This window comes from Erythrolamprus reginae, chromosome 1, assembly GCF_031021105.1.
Source record: "Erythrolamprus reginae isolate rEryReg1 chromosome 1, rEryReg1.hap1, whole genome shotgun sequence".
In the NCBI taxonomy this organism is placed as follows: Eukaryota; Metazoa; Chordata; class Lepidosauria; order Squamata; family Dipsadidae; genus Erythrolamprus; species Erythrolamprus reginae.
In genome coordinates this window covers 32423576-32441989 of record NC_091950.1, presented here as the reverse complement: position 1 = coordinate 32441989, position 18414 = coordinate 32423576, and the positions used below count along the sequence as shown (strand labels likewise).

The 18414-nt window shown below is 41.0% G+C and overlaps 1 protein-coding gene across 1 annotated transcript in view; it reads left to right on the top strand.

Annotated features, from left to right (window-relative positions):
* Positions 1–18414, top strand: part of MDGA2 (MAM domain containing glycosylphosphatidylinositol anchor 2) — a 574798-nt gene that overhangs the window by 541360 nt on the left and 15024 nt on the right. The window contains exons 13-15 of the mRNA XM_070738239.1: positions 652–807; positions 2058–2216; positions 7657–7787. Of these exons, the coding sequence (XP_070594340.1) occupies positions 652–807; positions 2058–2216; positions 7657–7787 (446 nt within the window). The remainder of the gene's footprint in view (positions 1–651; positions 808–2057; positions 2217–7656; positions 7788–18414) is intronic.

Sequence of the window (18414 nt, the reverse complement as noted above, 5' to 3'; positions counted from 1 at the left end):
AATCTTGAACACCCGGTTCTTATCTAGAAAAGTTCTTAAGTAGAGGCGTTCTTAAGTAGAGGCACCACTGTATCTGCAAATATTCCTGAATTCAAGCTCACAACTGTTTTTGTATTTCACCAATGATATCATTCCTACTGTTTCAATAGAAATATCATTTAATGCAGTTTTTCTTAGAAAAGCTACAATGGATTCTGTCTCCTTTGGCTGTCTTAATAACTTTCCCATTCTAATCCAATTTGAGACCCATATCCTAAAAATAAATTTGACAATATTTAATGAAGAGACTCATAGCAAACATTTCCATGTTAGTTGTATTAAAATGCTTTTATTTTCTCCCTTGACGCTACTGATCCAGCATGTTTCTAACTCAATTGCAGCACTTCGTTGATTTTCATAGGTGCCTCAACTTAGTTCAAGGGAATTAATTTGGATTTTTGCTACTGTCACAATTTATTATTTATTTTTTAACTATATTGTTCACTGTTTCATCCCTTAGAGTGGGCTACTTAACAAATAATTCCGTGTTTATAAAATCTAAACTGGAACATTGTGATTATAGTGTTCTGAATAAGAAGAAAGCTTAAAGCCTTTGTAAATTGGTAGCTTGGAATGATTATTTGTATGAACATGTGATTGATCTGTTGGCAGGAGAATTCCACTGTGGCTTTGAAGATGGCAACATTTGTTTATTCACCCAAGAGGAAAAGGACAGCTTTGACTGGACAAGACAAAACATTGTTCTTCGAGACACAAAATACACCCCAAACACCGGACCCAATGCTGACCGGTCAGGTTCCAAGGAAGGTAGAGTGTAACTGGGTTTTGTGCTGAAAAATAGGATATGCCTTTCAACAATCAATATTCTACTTCTGATTCTGTCCGCATATCAGACTCTTCTTTGAGAACAAGCCAGAGATAATCCTGTAAATCTGAGCCTAAATTTTCCGTTTTGTTCAAACTTAGAAACTATACTTACATGCTTCAGAATGTGGTCATTTACTAAAATAACATCAAACTTCAAACTAAGGCTATCATGTCTGATCTCAAAAAAGCTAAGCAGGTGTAGGTATGGCTAATGTTTGAATGGGATAATTTTTTTAAAAAATGGAAATTGGCAATCATGAAATACTTCCATATTAACAGTAAAGGAATGTCTTATTATACTTGTCCTCAAACTTGGCAACTTTAAGACTTATGGACTTCTCCAGCTATGCTATGTTGTGATATTGTTGATCTAATTTCTGAAGGGAGACTATGCCACAAAGTAGGCAGAAAATAGAAAAATGGTATATGTGACCTTCACTAACACATGCAACATCACACAAAAATAAGGAATAATTGTCAGATTTTCCAGGAGTTGTTTGAGTGTGATGGATTGATTCTGGTATGAAAAGGTGGTCTATAAGTACTTCATACATAAATAAAACATTAAAGAAAAAATATTTAAATGGTAGATTCCCTTCTGTTTAATTTGTATCTGTCGGAGCTTCCTGATTCTTTTCTATATTTTGTAAATTCTGTTTTATAAACTAAACTGATTTAATATTAGTCATATCAATAGTAGGGTACAAATATCCGCCCTTGACTGATCAACCTTTGAAACAGTTGTAACAATTTGCTACAGGCAGTATCAGTTCATAATAGTATTTAGACTTATATACTGCTAAGCGGTTTACAGTGTCATTATATTGCCTCCAACAATCTGGGTGCTCATTTTACTCCCGTTGGAAGGATGGAAGGATGAGTCAACCTTGAACCTGGTGAGATCGAACTGTCCAATTGTAGACAGCCAGTAGCCTGCAATGCTACACTCTGACCACTGCGCCACCACGGTTCATAATATTTCCAGGAAACTTGAAACTTCAGCTAAAAAGCATTGTGACCCTCAGGTCCTGTTTGAGGGTTTTCATAAATATTGGAAAAAGTGCTGTACTAGTAAGTCTTCAGTTTGTGCTTGTATTCTTAAGTCTAGGCACTGTTCCCTAGTTTCCAGAGAAAGATGTTCTTGTTAAATGTGGCATATCACCATTTCATGGTATTTTTTTCCCTTCTAGGATTTTTCATGTACATTGAAGCATCCAGTCCTAGAAAAGAAGGTGATAGAGCAAGACTCACTAGCCCAGTTTTTAGCATCCCTCCCAAAAACCCATATGGAACCCTGAATACTGCGTATTGCTTCAGTTTTTATTACAACATGTATGGTCAACACATAGGTGAGTAATCATCATTTTTCATCACTGTTGCAAATTTTTTTTAAAAGAATAGAGAGTGTCTTCATTTTTTTAAAGATAGCAATCAGGCTACTGTCTGCATGTCTGAGTGCGACCAAATCACTTGAATGCTAATGAACTTCAGAAAAAGAATCAGATTGTTATTGGGTCTGCTTTATCAGAGGCTGATTCAATTCAAGCTTTACTGAATATTTCAGAATTGGCCTTTGATTCTAGATGTGAGATACATTTGACTTCAATACATATACCTTCTCCTAAGGTGATGATTTTCTGTGATCTGAAGTCCAAACAGTTTTAGCCTAAGAAGTACCACATTATCACTGTAGCACACAATACTTGGTTAATGATCCTCCTAATTATCCCAAATATCTACAGGCCTTTCCCAAATGGGGAAATCAAATGTCTTTATTTTGGGGAAGGTTTGAGAGTTTTAAAGGAAAATTAGGGCTGTAACTTTTAGAAAAGCTTAAGAGAACTTTTAGACCAGGAGTCCCTGAACTTGGCAACTTTAAGACTTTTGGACTTTAATTCCCAGAATTCTCCAGCCAGGTGTGCTGGCTGGAGAATTCTGGAAATTGAAGTCTACAAGTCTCAAAGTTGCCAAGTTTGAAGATCTCTGTTTTAGATCTTAGAAAACCAACCTCCCTAACGATAATTGGTTTCCCAAAGGGTGAATGGCTTACAGAGCCAAATGTAATCTTTTGCAAAGTTTAAGAAGCCAATTTCAACCATCAAAAATGGAAAAAAGATAGATATGGATGTTAGAATTTTTAAACTGCACTCCCCCCACTGTAAGAAATTACACATCCCTTTTTCTAAGGTATTAAACTGAAGGATGTCACATCATTCCCTCAAGTAAGTCATCCACCATGTGCAACATTCCTTCCTTCCTTCCTTCCTTCCTTCCTTCGTTCTTTTATTTGTTCAATTTATATGGCCATCTCTTTCAAACAAGTTTGTTTGTTTGTTTGTTTGGATTTCTATGTCGCCCTTCTGCATAGACTCAGGGCTGCTCACAACAAGGAAAAATACAAAAAATCGAACATATAAGAAATCCAAACTTAAAATGTAATCTAAAACCCCAGCTATTAAAAACAGTCATCCACATTCATCCCATCATAGTCATACACTGTTCAAATTTACAAAAGCACCAAAAAAAGACTGTTGCAGTTTATCCATGGTCACATGATCAAATTTCACAATTAGCATGTATTGATCATGGTTGCAATGTCCCATGGTCATGGGATTAAAAGTATTTCTCAGCAGCAAACAATCATAAATATCACAAGACATTTGGCATTTTTTAATTCTTTGCAAATTAATTACAATCTGTATTATCAGGCCAGGGACACCATTAGGTTAGGAAGAATTTTGACCAAAAACAGTAGAAGTCCCATCAGAAAGATTTCATTTTAGCTTTGGCCTCTTATCTTCTAAAGTTCAGTGTTTGTTCATTGAAGCTTGTTTCAAAGACCCCATTCAGACCTTGGCACCATTGGGGCTGATGGACTATCACCATATACATGAATATTCAGAGGTGAAATGCTAAATGGGCATGTTCCTTTTAATGCTTTTTTTGAGAATAGAACATTTTACCCCGAAATTGCACAGATGATCAGGATGAGTTTTTAAGCTTTCATCAAATGTCCCCATAGATACATTTGGTTGAAGGACATATTCTGTGTTCTTTGGAACTGTTGGATGAAATTCTTTTTGGTTTCAAAAGAAGACAAACAACACCAACTGTTGGTTATGCTGCTGTTGCTGTTGTTATTGCATTTTCCAAACTCACGTCTTTTATTTTTTTAAAAATGAGTCCCCTAACAGAAGAGCTACACTAAAATAGAAAAATGAAATAAATTGACACTAGAGTTGAGGCAAAGTCTCCTCCTTCACATGATGTAGGAAGAGACTGGAAACTTTTCTTTCCCTAGGCTGTTATTAGTATCGCTTAAGCTTTTGTTTTTTTATGTCTCATACATTTTAGTTTTATTTTTAATAGGGGTTTTCACTGTACCTTGTAAGCTGCCAAGACCCATTAAGGGAGCTGGTATCATATAAATGTTTTATATAAATAGATATACTGTACACCCTATAAAGAAATCAGGGCAGAGCTGATCACGGCAAACTTTAAAAATTCCCTGGTGTACAGGAGGGTATTTGGGGGTGGTATTATAACACAATGTACAGGTCATTCTGTATTTAAAATATTTTAATTATAAAATTAATGACGGAAATCTATTCCCCTTGATCTGGCTTCATTTTTTCACATTCTGTCCATTGCACAACACGATTCTGTTTTGTTTTAGAGTGGGGTGTGTATTATTTGATATCATTAATTGTATCACATTGCTGATAAAAGCAATTAGAGGGAATAAAGGTCAATTAAAAATAAACCAAACAGAAATAAAAACCATAACAGAAACTAGTTGCTGCATGAAGCCATAACACTACAGAGTAATTCTCCATACAACACGATCATTCTAGGAAACCAAATGATGATCGTAAACGACCAAAAGCACAACACGAAAAGGTGATGGGAAATAGACTGTTGCTGTCTTTCACTTGCCTCTTGCTGTATTAGAAAGTACATTGCTTTAAAAATAAACCCATCTCTTTTTAATCTCGGATATCAAAATGCATTTCACCGAAAGACATTTTATGGTGCGTTCTGGAAATGTCTGCCAGCCTTCTTAAATGTGGGAGGGAAGCAATTCAATAATTAACAGGCTCTGCTAGAGAATGCATTTCTTTACCAATCAGAGGGAGGGAATGTAAATGGTCAAGAGCAGAGGTCTTTAAACTTGACAACTTTAAGACTTGTGGACTTCAACCCCCAGAATTCTCCAGCCACAAGTCTTAGAATTGCCAAGTTTGAAGACCTCTGGTCAAGAGGATAGTCTTGAAAATAAAATCAGTGGGCAGAAAACTATTGAAATGTAGCCGTTGGAGATCCTTTTTGCTTAGGACAAAAAAGTTGGATTCTCATTGCCAATATATTCATGTCATTGAGAACTTTCATATCATAAATACATTTGTAACTAAGGCTTCCCACCCCCGTGCTTTTTTTTTTTTTAGTTTCTTGGTGGCATTTCTTATCATCAATAAGTCGAAGGTATCTCTCATGTCATATTCCCCAAAACAAGTATAGGAGACAGTTAATTATAGTAGAAAATATTGCCTAAGCCCAAACAGCTAAATCTTGTATGAATCTAGTCACTGTGTTTACTAATTGATTGTTTTGCCTCTTTCTTCAATATATATTGAAAGCTAAATACAATCCTGTCAAACTAAAAAGTTTTCCCATAAAACTGATTATTACTATCTTCCCATAAATATAATAAATGAATTATTATTTAATATATGTTTAAAGACTTTTTGCTGCTTACATCATGGGTGATAGAAATAATCTCAGCTTATCACTAGTCACTTAGTGGAACGCCCCCAACTTTTCATTATGACCCAATGTTGAATGTTCATGCATGTAGTCATACACTCCTCCCCCTCCTCATTATCATCATCATCATCATCATCATCATCATCATCATCATCATCATCATATGATTACTAACTTGGGCTCATGGCAACCAGCTTGTCTTTACAGTTATTTATACCATCCTGTAGTCACATGATTTTTGGTTCTTTTTGCCAGTTTTCACCATTTACTTTCAGTTTCCACCTATTGGGATGGAATCGCAGATCCCCTTAATAACTGTGCTGTTCACTTCATCATCATGTCATTCACTTAAAAATGCTGCAAAAATTATCATAAAATTGTGTCTGGTCACGTATACCCTGCTTTATGCCGGCAACAATTTATGACCATAATTCAGGACTTAATGTCAACCCTAATGTGAAGACTGCCTATAATTGCAACTAATGCTGGGCAGAGAACTTCAATACAGTGTTCCCTCGATTTTCGCGGGGGATGCATTTTGAGACCACCCACAAAAGTCGAATTTCCGCGAAGTAGAGATGCGGAAGTACATACACCATTTTTGGCTATGAACAGTATCACAAGCCATCCCTTAACACTTTAAACCCCTAAATTACCATTTCCCATTCCCTTAACAACCATTTACTCACCATTATTACTGGTACTCACCATTGAATAAGACACTTAGTGATCCTGATATATATAAACATAATTATTTATTAACAATAATTTTTTTTTTGTTATTTGTTTGCAAAAATTATTAGTTTGGTGATGATGTATGATGTCATCGGGCGGGAAAAACCATGGTATAGGAAAAAAAACGCGAAGTATTTTTTAATTAATGTTTTTTGAAAAACCGTCGTATAGGCTATTCACGAAGTTCGAACCCGCGAAAATTGAGGGAACACTGTATTGTTTTTACTGTCTTTATTTCAAGGGTTACTCCTCTGAACATTCCTGACTACCAATATATATATATATATTCAAACTCTACTCATGTTGGACAGTGTCCCTTCATATGCCTTCTAAAATTCAATGCTGCTGATGATATTTCCTGTAAAAGAGAGAGAAAAATTTTTTTCAAAGAAATTATCTAAATGTCACAACTGAGATGCAGGAAAATGCAAAGAATTTCATATCTGGCCTACTTTGAATCATCACTTTGTCTACCACCCATCCCAAAACCTATTTGTAGTAGCCACTACTCTACTTCTTAGAATATGGTTACAGAAAAGACCCTCTCCTGCAGTCCTGCCAACCTACATGGGATCCGGGGAAGGCCAACTCTGTGCGATCTTATTGGTCTCTGGGAGCTATGTGAAGGAGATGTCCCATAAATAGTCAGGCCCAAACCCATTCACGACTTTATAGGTGATAACCAACACCTTGAATTGTGAGCAGAGATTAATCGGTAGCCAGTGCAGCACATGGAGTGTTGGTGTTATATGGGCGTACTGGGTATACCCATAACAGCTTGCGCGACTGCATTCTGGACTATCTGCAGTCTCTGAACATTTCTCAAGGGTAGAACTCATTGCAATAATCAAGACGGGAGGTGATGGCCATATGTGATGAGAACTTGCCTCCTAAAACATCAGACACATGAAGAGACATCTCCAGCACAGCTTCCTCCCCTCCCAAATACCTAACCTTCCCTCTTCCTCTCCCCCCATTTCTATGGCAGCCAAAGCAACCAGGCAGCATGAAGGCTGACACTTAACATGCAAACCCAGAGCTTGACACAGCTTGACAATCAGCAAAGAAAGGCAGAAAAAGCCAGAATATTCCAGAAGCTTACATCATGCTGAAATCCATACTCCATTGCTTCCTTAAACTGACCTCTTTTGACTTTTGAATTTCACATTTCTTTGTTTGGTTCCACATCTGCCAGTGTGTCTCAACCTCCTGATATTCTTGCTGCTTTCTTTTTTCCCCCTGTTAATTATGTATATATGTGTGTGTATGCTTTTCTTCTTTTTTTTAAAGGCACATTAAATGTTTATTTGCGGTTAAAAAGTCAGACTTCATCAGAAAGTCCATTCTGGTCTACAAGTGGGAACAAAGGACAACATTGGTTTCAAGCCCGTGTAAATATACATCCAAATTCATCATTTCAGGTAAGAAAAGATGATGGCTGTCCCATAAAAAGGATCAAAACACTACCAGTAATCATAGTTTCACACCATTTCTTAATGAAAAAACGATTTTGTATTTTATGCACATGTGGTTTGTAGGAAATCTGCAAAATTGCAGACTGTATGTAATTGCTGCATTGTAATAAATACAATAACATGTACTGTTAATATTGTTCAACCAAAAATGTACATGCACAGCAGAAACAAAACCTCAATAGATTCTGAGTGTTTCTATCTACATAATCTTTTCTCATGAAAAATTCCAAAATAGAGAAAACTTCAATCAATGTAGCCCTGCTCTCTGATGACATATAAAGATAGATCATTTATCAAGGCCTCTTGTACCACACAAAGTTGATGGGGCCCATGATGGATTTTAAAGATAAGCACTGACACATTGAAATTGGGATTTTTATCAGGATCTGTTAGGTCTAGAGAAGTGTGAATCTGTTGACATTTGTGCTTATACGATGAGATGTACTGTCAAAATTGTCTTGGGCAAATCTATCAAATTTGATTTCATTCAGAGTTGTTGTTGGGTATTTTTGTTTTGTTTCATTTTTCCAGTCTATTTCCACATCAGGTTTTTGTAAAAAGAAAAAGAAAAAAAGCAAACCCAATATCCCAGAACATCTGTATGCAATTTGGGCTCTCCTCCCTCATAAATACATGCGTTTTTGCATATATTTTTCATTGTCTACTTCTTTTAAGAAACAATTTCCCCAGATGTAAAGCATTTTTGCACCTATTCCCTAATAGGAATATATTTCAATGCATTATCTGAGTTGCAATTAAGAAAGGTGTAAATATTCATCAAGGATGTATGTGTATATAGATCCAAGACAGACCAACTGAGTAAATATACATTAAATGTGGTCTAAATGAGCTTCTTCCTACTCTCTTGCAGTTAAGTACTATCAGGCCCTGACCTCACCTAGTAAAACTGGATCTTCCAAAACATGAGTGACAAGTAATCCATCTAGGTAACATTTCTGTGCCAGCACCTTACAGTTCAGGAAGTTGTAGCAAAATGCTTATTCAAAATAAGGCAGATAATGATAGGAACAGCAGATAGTCTCACTGATACTGCCTGGACAACTTGGAAATATCCACCGGGAATATCTCCAGTAATTGCAGCATCTTTAGCATTCTTTTGTCTTATTTTTTAACATCATTTTTTTCTCACTCATCATTCTCTCTCTCTCTCTCTCTCTCTCTGAGAGAATGTTAATCAGGCAGATGTATACAGCAGATGCTGCTACTGTTGTTGTTGATGATGATGATGATGATTATTATTATTATTATTATTATTATTATTATTATTATTATTATTATTATGTCAATACAACACAGCAAACGAGATCACTATGCTGGATTTCGTATTTCATCACCAGTCGGGCGCTTCCCAAGCACCTAAGACTGCGTGATGTAGCGGCGAATTATGTTTGCCGATCCCAGTAAAGCGGCCTTTTGCAATTGACAGATGGAGATTTTGTCAATTCCGATGGTTTTCAAATGTCTGCTGAGATCCTTTGGCACTGCGCCCAGCGTGCCAAGTACCACTGGGATCACTTTCACTGGCTTATGCTAGAGTCGTTGCAGCTCGATTTTTAGATCTTCGTATGATCTCTGGCATTATTATTATTATTATTATTATTATTATTATTATTATTATTATCTCTTTTATTCGTTAAACTTGTAACTCAATCAACTGAACATTTTAAAATGTATCACAAATATTGATTAGTGATGGCTGATAAGGGTTGCTGCTAGCATCCTAGGTATCAACAACTTAAAATGTACAATGTTCCCAGTAGTGCAGTTTTTGGAGGTTCTGCTAGTGTTATTGCAGGAAACTGTAATTCCTTGATGTATTTTATAAAATTCTTGGACATGGTACCCAGTGCCCCAATGACAATGGGTATCACTATTACATGTAGTGTTGTTGTTTTTGTTGCCGTCATCATCACAGTCAGCCAGATGTTCAAACTGGGTTTGACATTTTGTCTGTCTATCCTTACCAAGGACCTGCGTGTTTCATCAATTTCACCCCAGAGATAACAAATTGTTTGTTACATGATGAATTATTTTGTGCTTTTTAGCAAGAAATCCAATCCCACCTTCATTTTTCCAAGTAGTTTTTAAGTCCTCCTTATAAAGTAAATATGGAATGTTTTTTTGCCAATTTATCAAACTACAGTTTGTCTTGTTCAAAATTGATATCAGTGGAACCATTGGTAATATAAAGAGTAATGGTTAATAATGTGTCATGTTGGGGAAGAAAACCCACATTTAATTTCAACTTCCCCTAACTTCTTGCCCATTAGCCATTGGCTTTGTTTGCCAACACTTCATTGAAATATTCATAAATTGCCAAATGTTTTTGCTGATTCCCCCCCAAATGAGCCTTTTTTTCCAATCCAGCTATGTATAACAACTGAATTATTGTTATGATTTGTCACACAGTCAGCCAGATGTTTAGACTGGCTTTGGCATTTTAATCCACCTATTCAGTCATATTTATCTGAAGGGAGACCTCTAGAGGACTCTGACATTCAAAATCTGAAATTACCTACTGATACTACCGTGTTTCCCCGATAGTAAGGCAGTGTCTTACTATCTTTTTACCCCCAAAAGCCCCACTGTGTCTTACTTTGGGGGTATGTGTTATATTGTCCCGGGCACCGGGGCCGGCTCATCTTCGGGCTTCGGCCCGGGCGAGGCCTCTTCTCCTCGGGGCGGGCGGCGTTAGGCGGTGTTGCGCGAGAGGCGCGGCTGTCCGTCGGGCCCGGCCTCCATCCCTCCTGCGCCGCGGCGGGGCCGGTCCGCGATGCGCATCCTGGGGGCGCCCGGCTGGCCGGCTCCGGAGGCTGCGGCTCCTCCCACTGCTGCCCAACGCCGAGGATGCCCCGCGCCCGGCTACGGCAGCAGGCAGGCAGGCAGCCCCAGGCGCGGCGGGGAGAGCAAAGGCGGCTTCGGCCCGGGCGAGGCCTCTTCTCCTCCGGGCGGGCGGCGTTGCGTGGCAGGCGCGGCTGCCCGGAGGAGAAGAGGCCTCGCCCGGGCCGAAGCCGCCTTTGGTCTCCCCGCCGCGCCTGGGGCTGCCTGCTCTCCCCGCCGGGCCGAAGCCGCCTTTGGTCTCCCCGCCGCACCTGGGGCTGCCTGCTCTCCCCGCCGGGCCGGGCCGAAGCCGCCTTTGGTCTCCCCGCCGCGCCTGGGGCTGCCTGCTCTCCCCGCCGCGCCGGGCCGAAGCTGCCTTTGGTCTCCCCGCCGCGCCTGGGGCTGCCTGCTCTCCCCGCCGCGCCGCGCCGAAGCCGCCTTTGGTCTCCCCGCCGCGCCTGGGGCTGCCTGCCTGCCTGCTGCCCAACGCCGAGGATGCCCCGCGCCCAGCCCGGCTACGGCAGCAGGCAGGCAGGCAGCCCCAGGCGCGGCGGGGAGACCAAAGGCAGCTTCGGCCCGGCGCGGCGGGGAGAGCAGGCAGCCCCAGGCGCGGCGGGGAGAGCAAAGGCGGCTTCGGCCCGGGCGAGGCCTCTTCTCCTCCGGGCAGCCGCGCCTGCCGCGCAACGCCGCCTAACGCCACCCGCCCGGAGGAGAAGAGGCCTCGCCCGGGCCGAAGCCGCCTTTGCTCTCCCCGCCACGCCTGGGGCTGCCTGCCTGCCTGCTGCCGTAGCCGGGCTGGGCGCGGGGCATCCTCGGCGTTGGGCAGCAGGCAGGCAGGCAGCCCCAGGCGCGGTGGGGAGAGCAAAGGCGGCTTCGGCCCGGGCGAGGCCTCTTCTCCTCCAGGCGGGCGGTGTTAGGCGGCGTTGCGCGGCAGGCGCGGCTGCCCGTCGGGCCCGGCCTCCATCCCTCCTGCGCCGCGGCGGGGCCGGTCTGCGATGCGCGTCCTGGGGGCGCCCGGCTGGCCACCTCCGGAGGCTGCGTCTCCTCCCGCTGCTGCCCAACACCGAGGATGCCCCGCGCCCAGCCCGGCTATGGCAGCAGGCAGGCAGGCAGCCCCAGGCGCGGCGGGGAGAGCAAAGGCGGCGGCGGGAGTAGCGGACGCCTCCCTCGCTTTTAGTACCGTGTTTCCCCGAAAGTAAGACATATGTCTTACTTTCGGGGTATGGCTTATATTAGCCGACCCCCCTGAAACCCCCCATATGTCTTACAATCGGGGGGGGTCTTACTATCGGGGAAACACGGTATTAGGAAGTACTAACAAAATCCTGCCTCTTTATACTGTAAACTCCCTGAGAAATAAATCACTCTAATTCTGATATAGAAACATAGAAACATAGAAGACTGACGGCAGAAAAAGACCTCATGGTCCATCTAGTCTGCCCTTATACTATTTCCTGTGTTTTATCTTACAATGGATATATGTTTATCCCAGGCATGTTTAAATTCAGTTACTGTGGATTTACCAACCACGTCTGCTGGAAGTTTGTTCCAAGGATCTACTACTCTTTCAGTAAAATAATATTTTCTCATGTTGCCTTTGATCATTCCCCCAACTAACTTCAGATTGTGTCCCCTTGTTCTTGTGTTCACTTTCCTATTAAAAACACTTCCCTCCTGAACCTTATTTAACCCTTTAACATATTTAAATGTTTCGATCATGTCCCCCCTTTTCCTTCTGTCCTCCAGACTATACAGATTGAGTTCATTAAGTCTTTCCTGATACGTTTTATGCTTAAGACCTTCCACCATTCTTGTAGCCCGTCTTTGGACCCATTCAATTTTGTCAATATCTTTTTGTAGGTGAGGTCTCCAGAACTGAACACAGTATTCCAAATGTGGTCTCACCAGCGCTCTATATATGGGGATCATAATCTCCCTCTTCCTGCTTGTTATACCTCTAGCTATGCAGCCAAGCATCCTACTTGCTTTTCCTACCGCCCGACTCACCCATTTTGAGACTCTCAGAAATCACTACCCCTAAATCCTTCTCTTCTGAAGTTTTTGCTAGCACAGAACTGCCAATGCAATACTCAGATTGAGGATTCCTTTTCCCCAAGTGCATTATTTTACATTTGTAAACACTAAACTGCAGTTTCCATTGCTTTGACCATTTATCTAGTAAAGCTAAATCATTTACCATATTACAGACCCCTCCAGGAATATCAACTCTATTGCACACTTCTTTGTGTCCGTACAGTTCTCCTCCAATTCAGTCGCTGGCCCCTTTGCTTGAATGAGAATCCTGACTGAAATACTTCCTTTTGTCAGTCTGGAAATAAAATGCAGATCATTTAAAAAAAATCAGGACTGTTGCTCAAGGTCATATTATCCGTTTTAAAATGCAAATAGGCGCAGCTCAAAAAGAGTATTGGTGGGAGGGAACGGATTAAAAATAGAATTCATCTATCACTCTATATGCTGAACATCATTTCCACAGTACCATTATGAACTGAGCATTGCTTCCTGAGATTCCTCTATAATCAGGGATTTTTCAGATTCCCCCCTCGCTTCTTTTACATCAACTCTAACAGCTCAAACCAAGCTGTGCAAATTCCCTTCCCCTGTACAAATCTAATAAATAATAATAATAATTAATTGGATTAGATGTATTACTATGTTTTTTATATATGTTGTGAGCCGCCACGAGTCCTCAGAGAGGGGCAGCGTACAAATCCAATTAATAAATACTAAATAATAATAAATAAATAAATAAGCAAGTAAATAAGTAAATAAACAAAGAAACAAACAAACAAGCAAGCAAACTTTCGTAAACTCCTTAAAACCCACCTCTGTCATCAAGCATGGGGGAATGATATGATTGTATGTATGTTTTTTAATATTGGGGTTCCTTGCTTTTAGATTTTTAAATGTATAATTGTTATCTTAGATTTTAATTATTAGATTTGTCAGTATATATTGTTTTTGTCACTGTTGTGAGCCGCCCCAAGTCTGCAGAGAGGGGCGGCATACAAACCTAATAAATAATAAATAATAATAAGCTGACACCTGGAAAGATCTCTATTAGAGTGGCATTCCAATCATCATATACAAATCCAATTAATTAAAAAAATAAAATCACTACTAGAACTTGAGAAAAGAGAAGTTAACCAAGGGCCATGCATAGCAGGGGTGGATAAGGATGCCGTATCAGTAATAAAAGTTGAGCTGCGCATGGCAGCTTCAGATCTCTGGCACATGCACGTCCCAGCTTGTTTTTTATTTATTTATTTATTTTTTTATTATTTGGATTTGTATGCCGCCCCTCTCCGAAGAGTCGGGGCGGCTCACAACAAGTGAAACAAATCATAAATAATCCAATTAATTAAAATATTTAAAGATTTAAAAACCCCATATACTAACAGACACACACACAAGCATACCATGTATAAATTAAACGTGCCCAGGGGGAGATGATTCAATTCCCCCATGCCTGACGGCAAAGGTGGGTTTTAAGGAGTTTACGGAAGGCAGGAAGAGTAGGGGCAGTTCTAATCTCCGGGGGGAGTTGGTTCCAGAGAGCCGGTGCCGCCACAGAGAAGGCTCTTCCCCTGGGACCCGCCAACTGACATTGTTTAGTTGACGGGACCCGGAGAAGGCCCACACTGTGGGACCTAATCGGTCGCTGGGATTCGTGCGGCAGGAGTTATAATGTGTAAACAAAATTCTTCTTTTCAATTAGAATATTATTTTAACTTAAAGATTTAAGATTTTATCCTTTTTTCTGTATTAAAAATTGACTTCTAGAAAAGAGGTCGCTGGGATTTGTGCGGCAGGAGGCGGTCTACAATGCGCAGGAAGCAAAATCTTGTGAGGGGACATGCACGCGAGTGAGATTTTACCCTTTTTTTGCTTCTGTGCATGCGCGGAAGCAAAAAAATTGGCAAAATCTTGTGCATGTGCACATCCCCTCCCAAAATTTTGCTTCCTGGGTATGCGCAAAAGCAAAAACACACTGGGACACAGATGCACGCCCCACAGAGACCTGGAGCTGTGTGCGCAGTACCCCGGTAGTGGTGGTAAGTGCAATTCATCCCTGGTGGGATCTGACTTACCTTGCTGCCTGTTCACTTCCTCACACACTATGTTGGCACACGTGTGCTTCATGCATGTGCACACACATGCGCAGTGCTAAAAACACACCTTGTGCACATGTGCAGAAGCGAAAAACAAGATGGCAGCACCTATGGCGTTGCTGAGAGAGCTGGTTTGGGGGGGTGTCCAACTGGCCATCGCTGCTGGATTCAGTGAGCAAGTGAAAAATTCCTGTTACTGGTTCTATAGAACCGGCCCGAACCAGCAGGAACTCACCTCTGATGCATAGCTATGTGAATCAAAACTTAAAGGCTACTTCTGAACCGAGCTGATTGAAGTTTCAGCAGCTTATGATTAAAAGACTGTTCCCTATAGCTAACAGAAGAAGAGGAAGAGGAAGAAGAGGAGGAAGAAGAAGAGGGGGCAGATGCTGCTTCAGAAAATGAAGAGGAGAAGAAAAGCAATCCTCACGTTTGCTTCCCTTTAGAATAAATTGGGTTTTTCCAGCTCTCAACTATTAAAATTCCCTATATTAGAAAACGTGGTATACTGATTTAGATCCCAGTTTCCTTTCCTGGTTCTCCTCTCTCATTAAATTATCTTTACTGTATTTATTATTTATTTGATTTTTTATGCCGCCCTTCTCCTTAGACTCAGGGCGGCTTACAACATGTTAGCAATAGCACTTTTTAACAGAGCCAGCATATTGACCCCACAATCTGGATCCTCGTTTGGAAGACTGGAAGACTGAGGAGCCGGTGAGGAGATTTGAACTGCTGACCTGCAGATCTAGCAGTCAGCTTTAGTGTCCTGCAGTACTGCACTCTACCCACCGCACCACCTCGGCTCATAATGTATGTAATAGTAAGATATGTAGCAGTAAGTAACAACACTCTCTACATGGGGCTACTTTTGAAAAGTGTTCGGAAACTTCAGATCGTGCAAAATGTGGCCACGAGAGCAATTATGGGCCATCCTAGATATGCCCATGTCTCATCAACACTCCGCGGCCTGCACTGGCTGCCGATCAGTTTCTGGTCACAATTCAAAGTGTTGGTTATGACCTATAAAGCCCTACAAGGCATTGGACCAGAATACCTCCGGGACTGTCTTCTGCCGCACGAATCCCAATGGCCGATTAGGTCCCACAGAGTTGGCCTTCTCCGGGTCCCATTGACTAAGCAATGTCATCTGGCGGTACCCAGGGGAAGATCCTTCTCTGTGGCGGCCCCAACCCTCTGGAATCAACTCCCTCCAGAGATCAGAACTGCCCCCTTCCTCATCGCCTTTCTCAAGTTGTTGAAAACTCACCTTTGTTGCCAGGCATGGGGAAATTGACATATCCCCTAACTATCTTGGTTTATGTATGGTTTGATTGGGTTGTGTGATTATTTTATTACAAGGGTTTTAAATTGTTTTTTAAATATTGGATTTGTATACTGTTTATCATTGTTGTGAGCCGCTCCAAATCTTCGGAGAGGGGCGGCATACAAATTTAATAAATTATAATAATAATAATTAGAATAGAATAGAATAGAACAGAATTTCTATTGGCCAAGTGTGATTGGACACACAAGGAATTTGTCTTGGTGCATATGCTCTCAGCGTACATAAAAGAAAAAGATACATTTGTCAATAATCATGTGGTACAACACTTAATGATTGTCATAGGGGTCAAATAAGCAATGAAGAAACAATCAATATTAATAAAAATCTTAGGATACAAGGAACAAGTTACAGTCATACAGTCCTAAGTGGGAGGAAAAGGATGATAGGAATGATGAGAAAAACTAGTAAAATAGAAGTGCAGATTTAGTAAAAAGTCTGACAGTGTTGAGGGAATTATTTGTTTAGTAGAGTGATGGTGTTCGGGAAAAAACTGTTCTTGTGTTTAGTTGTCTTGGTGTGCAGTGCTCTGTAGCGACGTTTTGAGGGTAGGAGTTGAAACAGATTATGTCCAGGATGTGAAGGGTCAGTCAATATTTTCACACCCGTCTTTTTGACTCGTGCAGTATACAGGTCCACAATGGAAGGCAGGTTGGCAGCAATTGTTTTTTCTGCAGTTCTGATTATCCTCTGAAGTCTATTTTGGTCCTGTTGGGTTGCAGCACCAAACCAGACAGTTATAGAGGTGCAGATGACAGACTCAACGATTCCTCTGTAGTACTGTATCAGCAGCTCCTTCGGCAGTTTGAGCTTCCTGAGCTGGAGCAGAAAGAACATTCTTTGTTGTGCTTTTTTGATGATGTTTTTGATGTTAGGTGACCATTTTAGGTCTTGAGATATGATAGAACCTAGAAATTTGAAGGTCCCTACTGTTGATACTGTGTTGTCTAGTATTGTGAGAGGTGGAAGGGTTTCTCCTAAAGTCTACCACCATTTCTACGGTTTTGAGTGTGTTCAGTTCTAGATTGTTCTGGTCACACCACAAGGATAGTTGTTCAGCTTCCCGTCTGTATGCGGATTCATCATTGTCTCAAATGAGTCCGATCACTGTTGTATCATCTGCAAACGTCAGTAGTTTAACAGATGGATCATTTGAGATGAAGTCCTTAGTGTATAGTGTATATTATTTGGGCCAATCCAAATCTACTTCTTCAGAGCTGCCTCTTGGCCCTTTCCCATTTTGGTTTCTTATGGGTCTTGCATATAAAACTCATGACTAATGTTTCCCGAGTTATATTTCCCATATGTGAGCTACTGCATTGGAGTTTTCATGTCAGAAAAAAAGAGGAAGAGAGAAGAGAACTATATTGGCAGTTTTGTTAACAAATTGGTCTGTAGAGTTTTCTCCCCAGGAACTCCTGAGTCTGCAAAGTTCCTTACAAGTGCATCGATCAGAACTGGGGCTCGGTAACATGTGTCTGTGGAGTTGGGGACAATGTGTGCATTCATTTTGCTCTTTCTGCTGCTGTTGTTTGTGGGTTGGTTTTCTGTTTTTGTTTTCAAAAACAAGTAGGGGATAGCTAATTGGGCACAATAGAAATTAGATGGACAAATAATAGGCACAATGTTTTGCCAGGAAAATGGTTATTGTACATCCCATTAGGGAAATTTTGCACCACTCAAAAATATCCTTAATTCCGTCCTCTAAAATAGGATAGTGGGGTTGTTTTATCACCTTTGTATTGGCCTGAGGTCTTAATTTATTTCATTCATGTGTCTTACACCAGTGATTTTCAACCTTTTTTGAGCTGCGGCACATTTTTTATATATACAAAATCATGGGGCACATTGAGCGGGGGGGGGGGGGCGCTAAAAAAAGTTTGGACAAAAAAATTCTCTCTCTCTCTCCCTCCTTTTCGCTCTATTTCTCTCCCTCTTTCTCTCTCTTTCTTCCTTCCTCTCTCTCTCCATCCCTCTTTCTTTCTTTCTTCCTTCCTCTCTTTTTTGCTCTCTTTCTATCTCTCCCTCCTTCCCTGCCTCTCTTGCTTTCTTTCTCTCCCTCTCTTGCTTTCTTTCTCTCTTTCTCTTTCTCTCTTTCTTTCTCTCTTTCTCTCTCTTGCTTTCTTTCTCTCTCTTTCTCTTTCTCTCTTGCTTTCTTTCTCTCTCTTGCTTTCTCTCTCTTGCTTTCTTTCTCTCTCTCTCTTTCTCTCTCTTGCTGAGCTTTGCGGCACACCTGACCATGTCTCGCGGCACA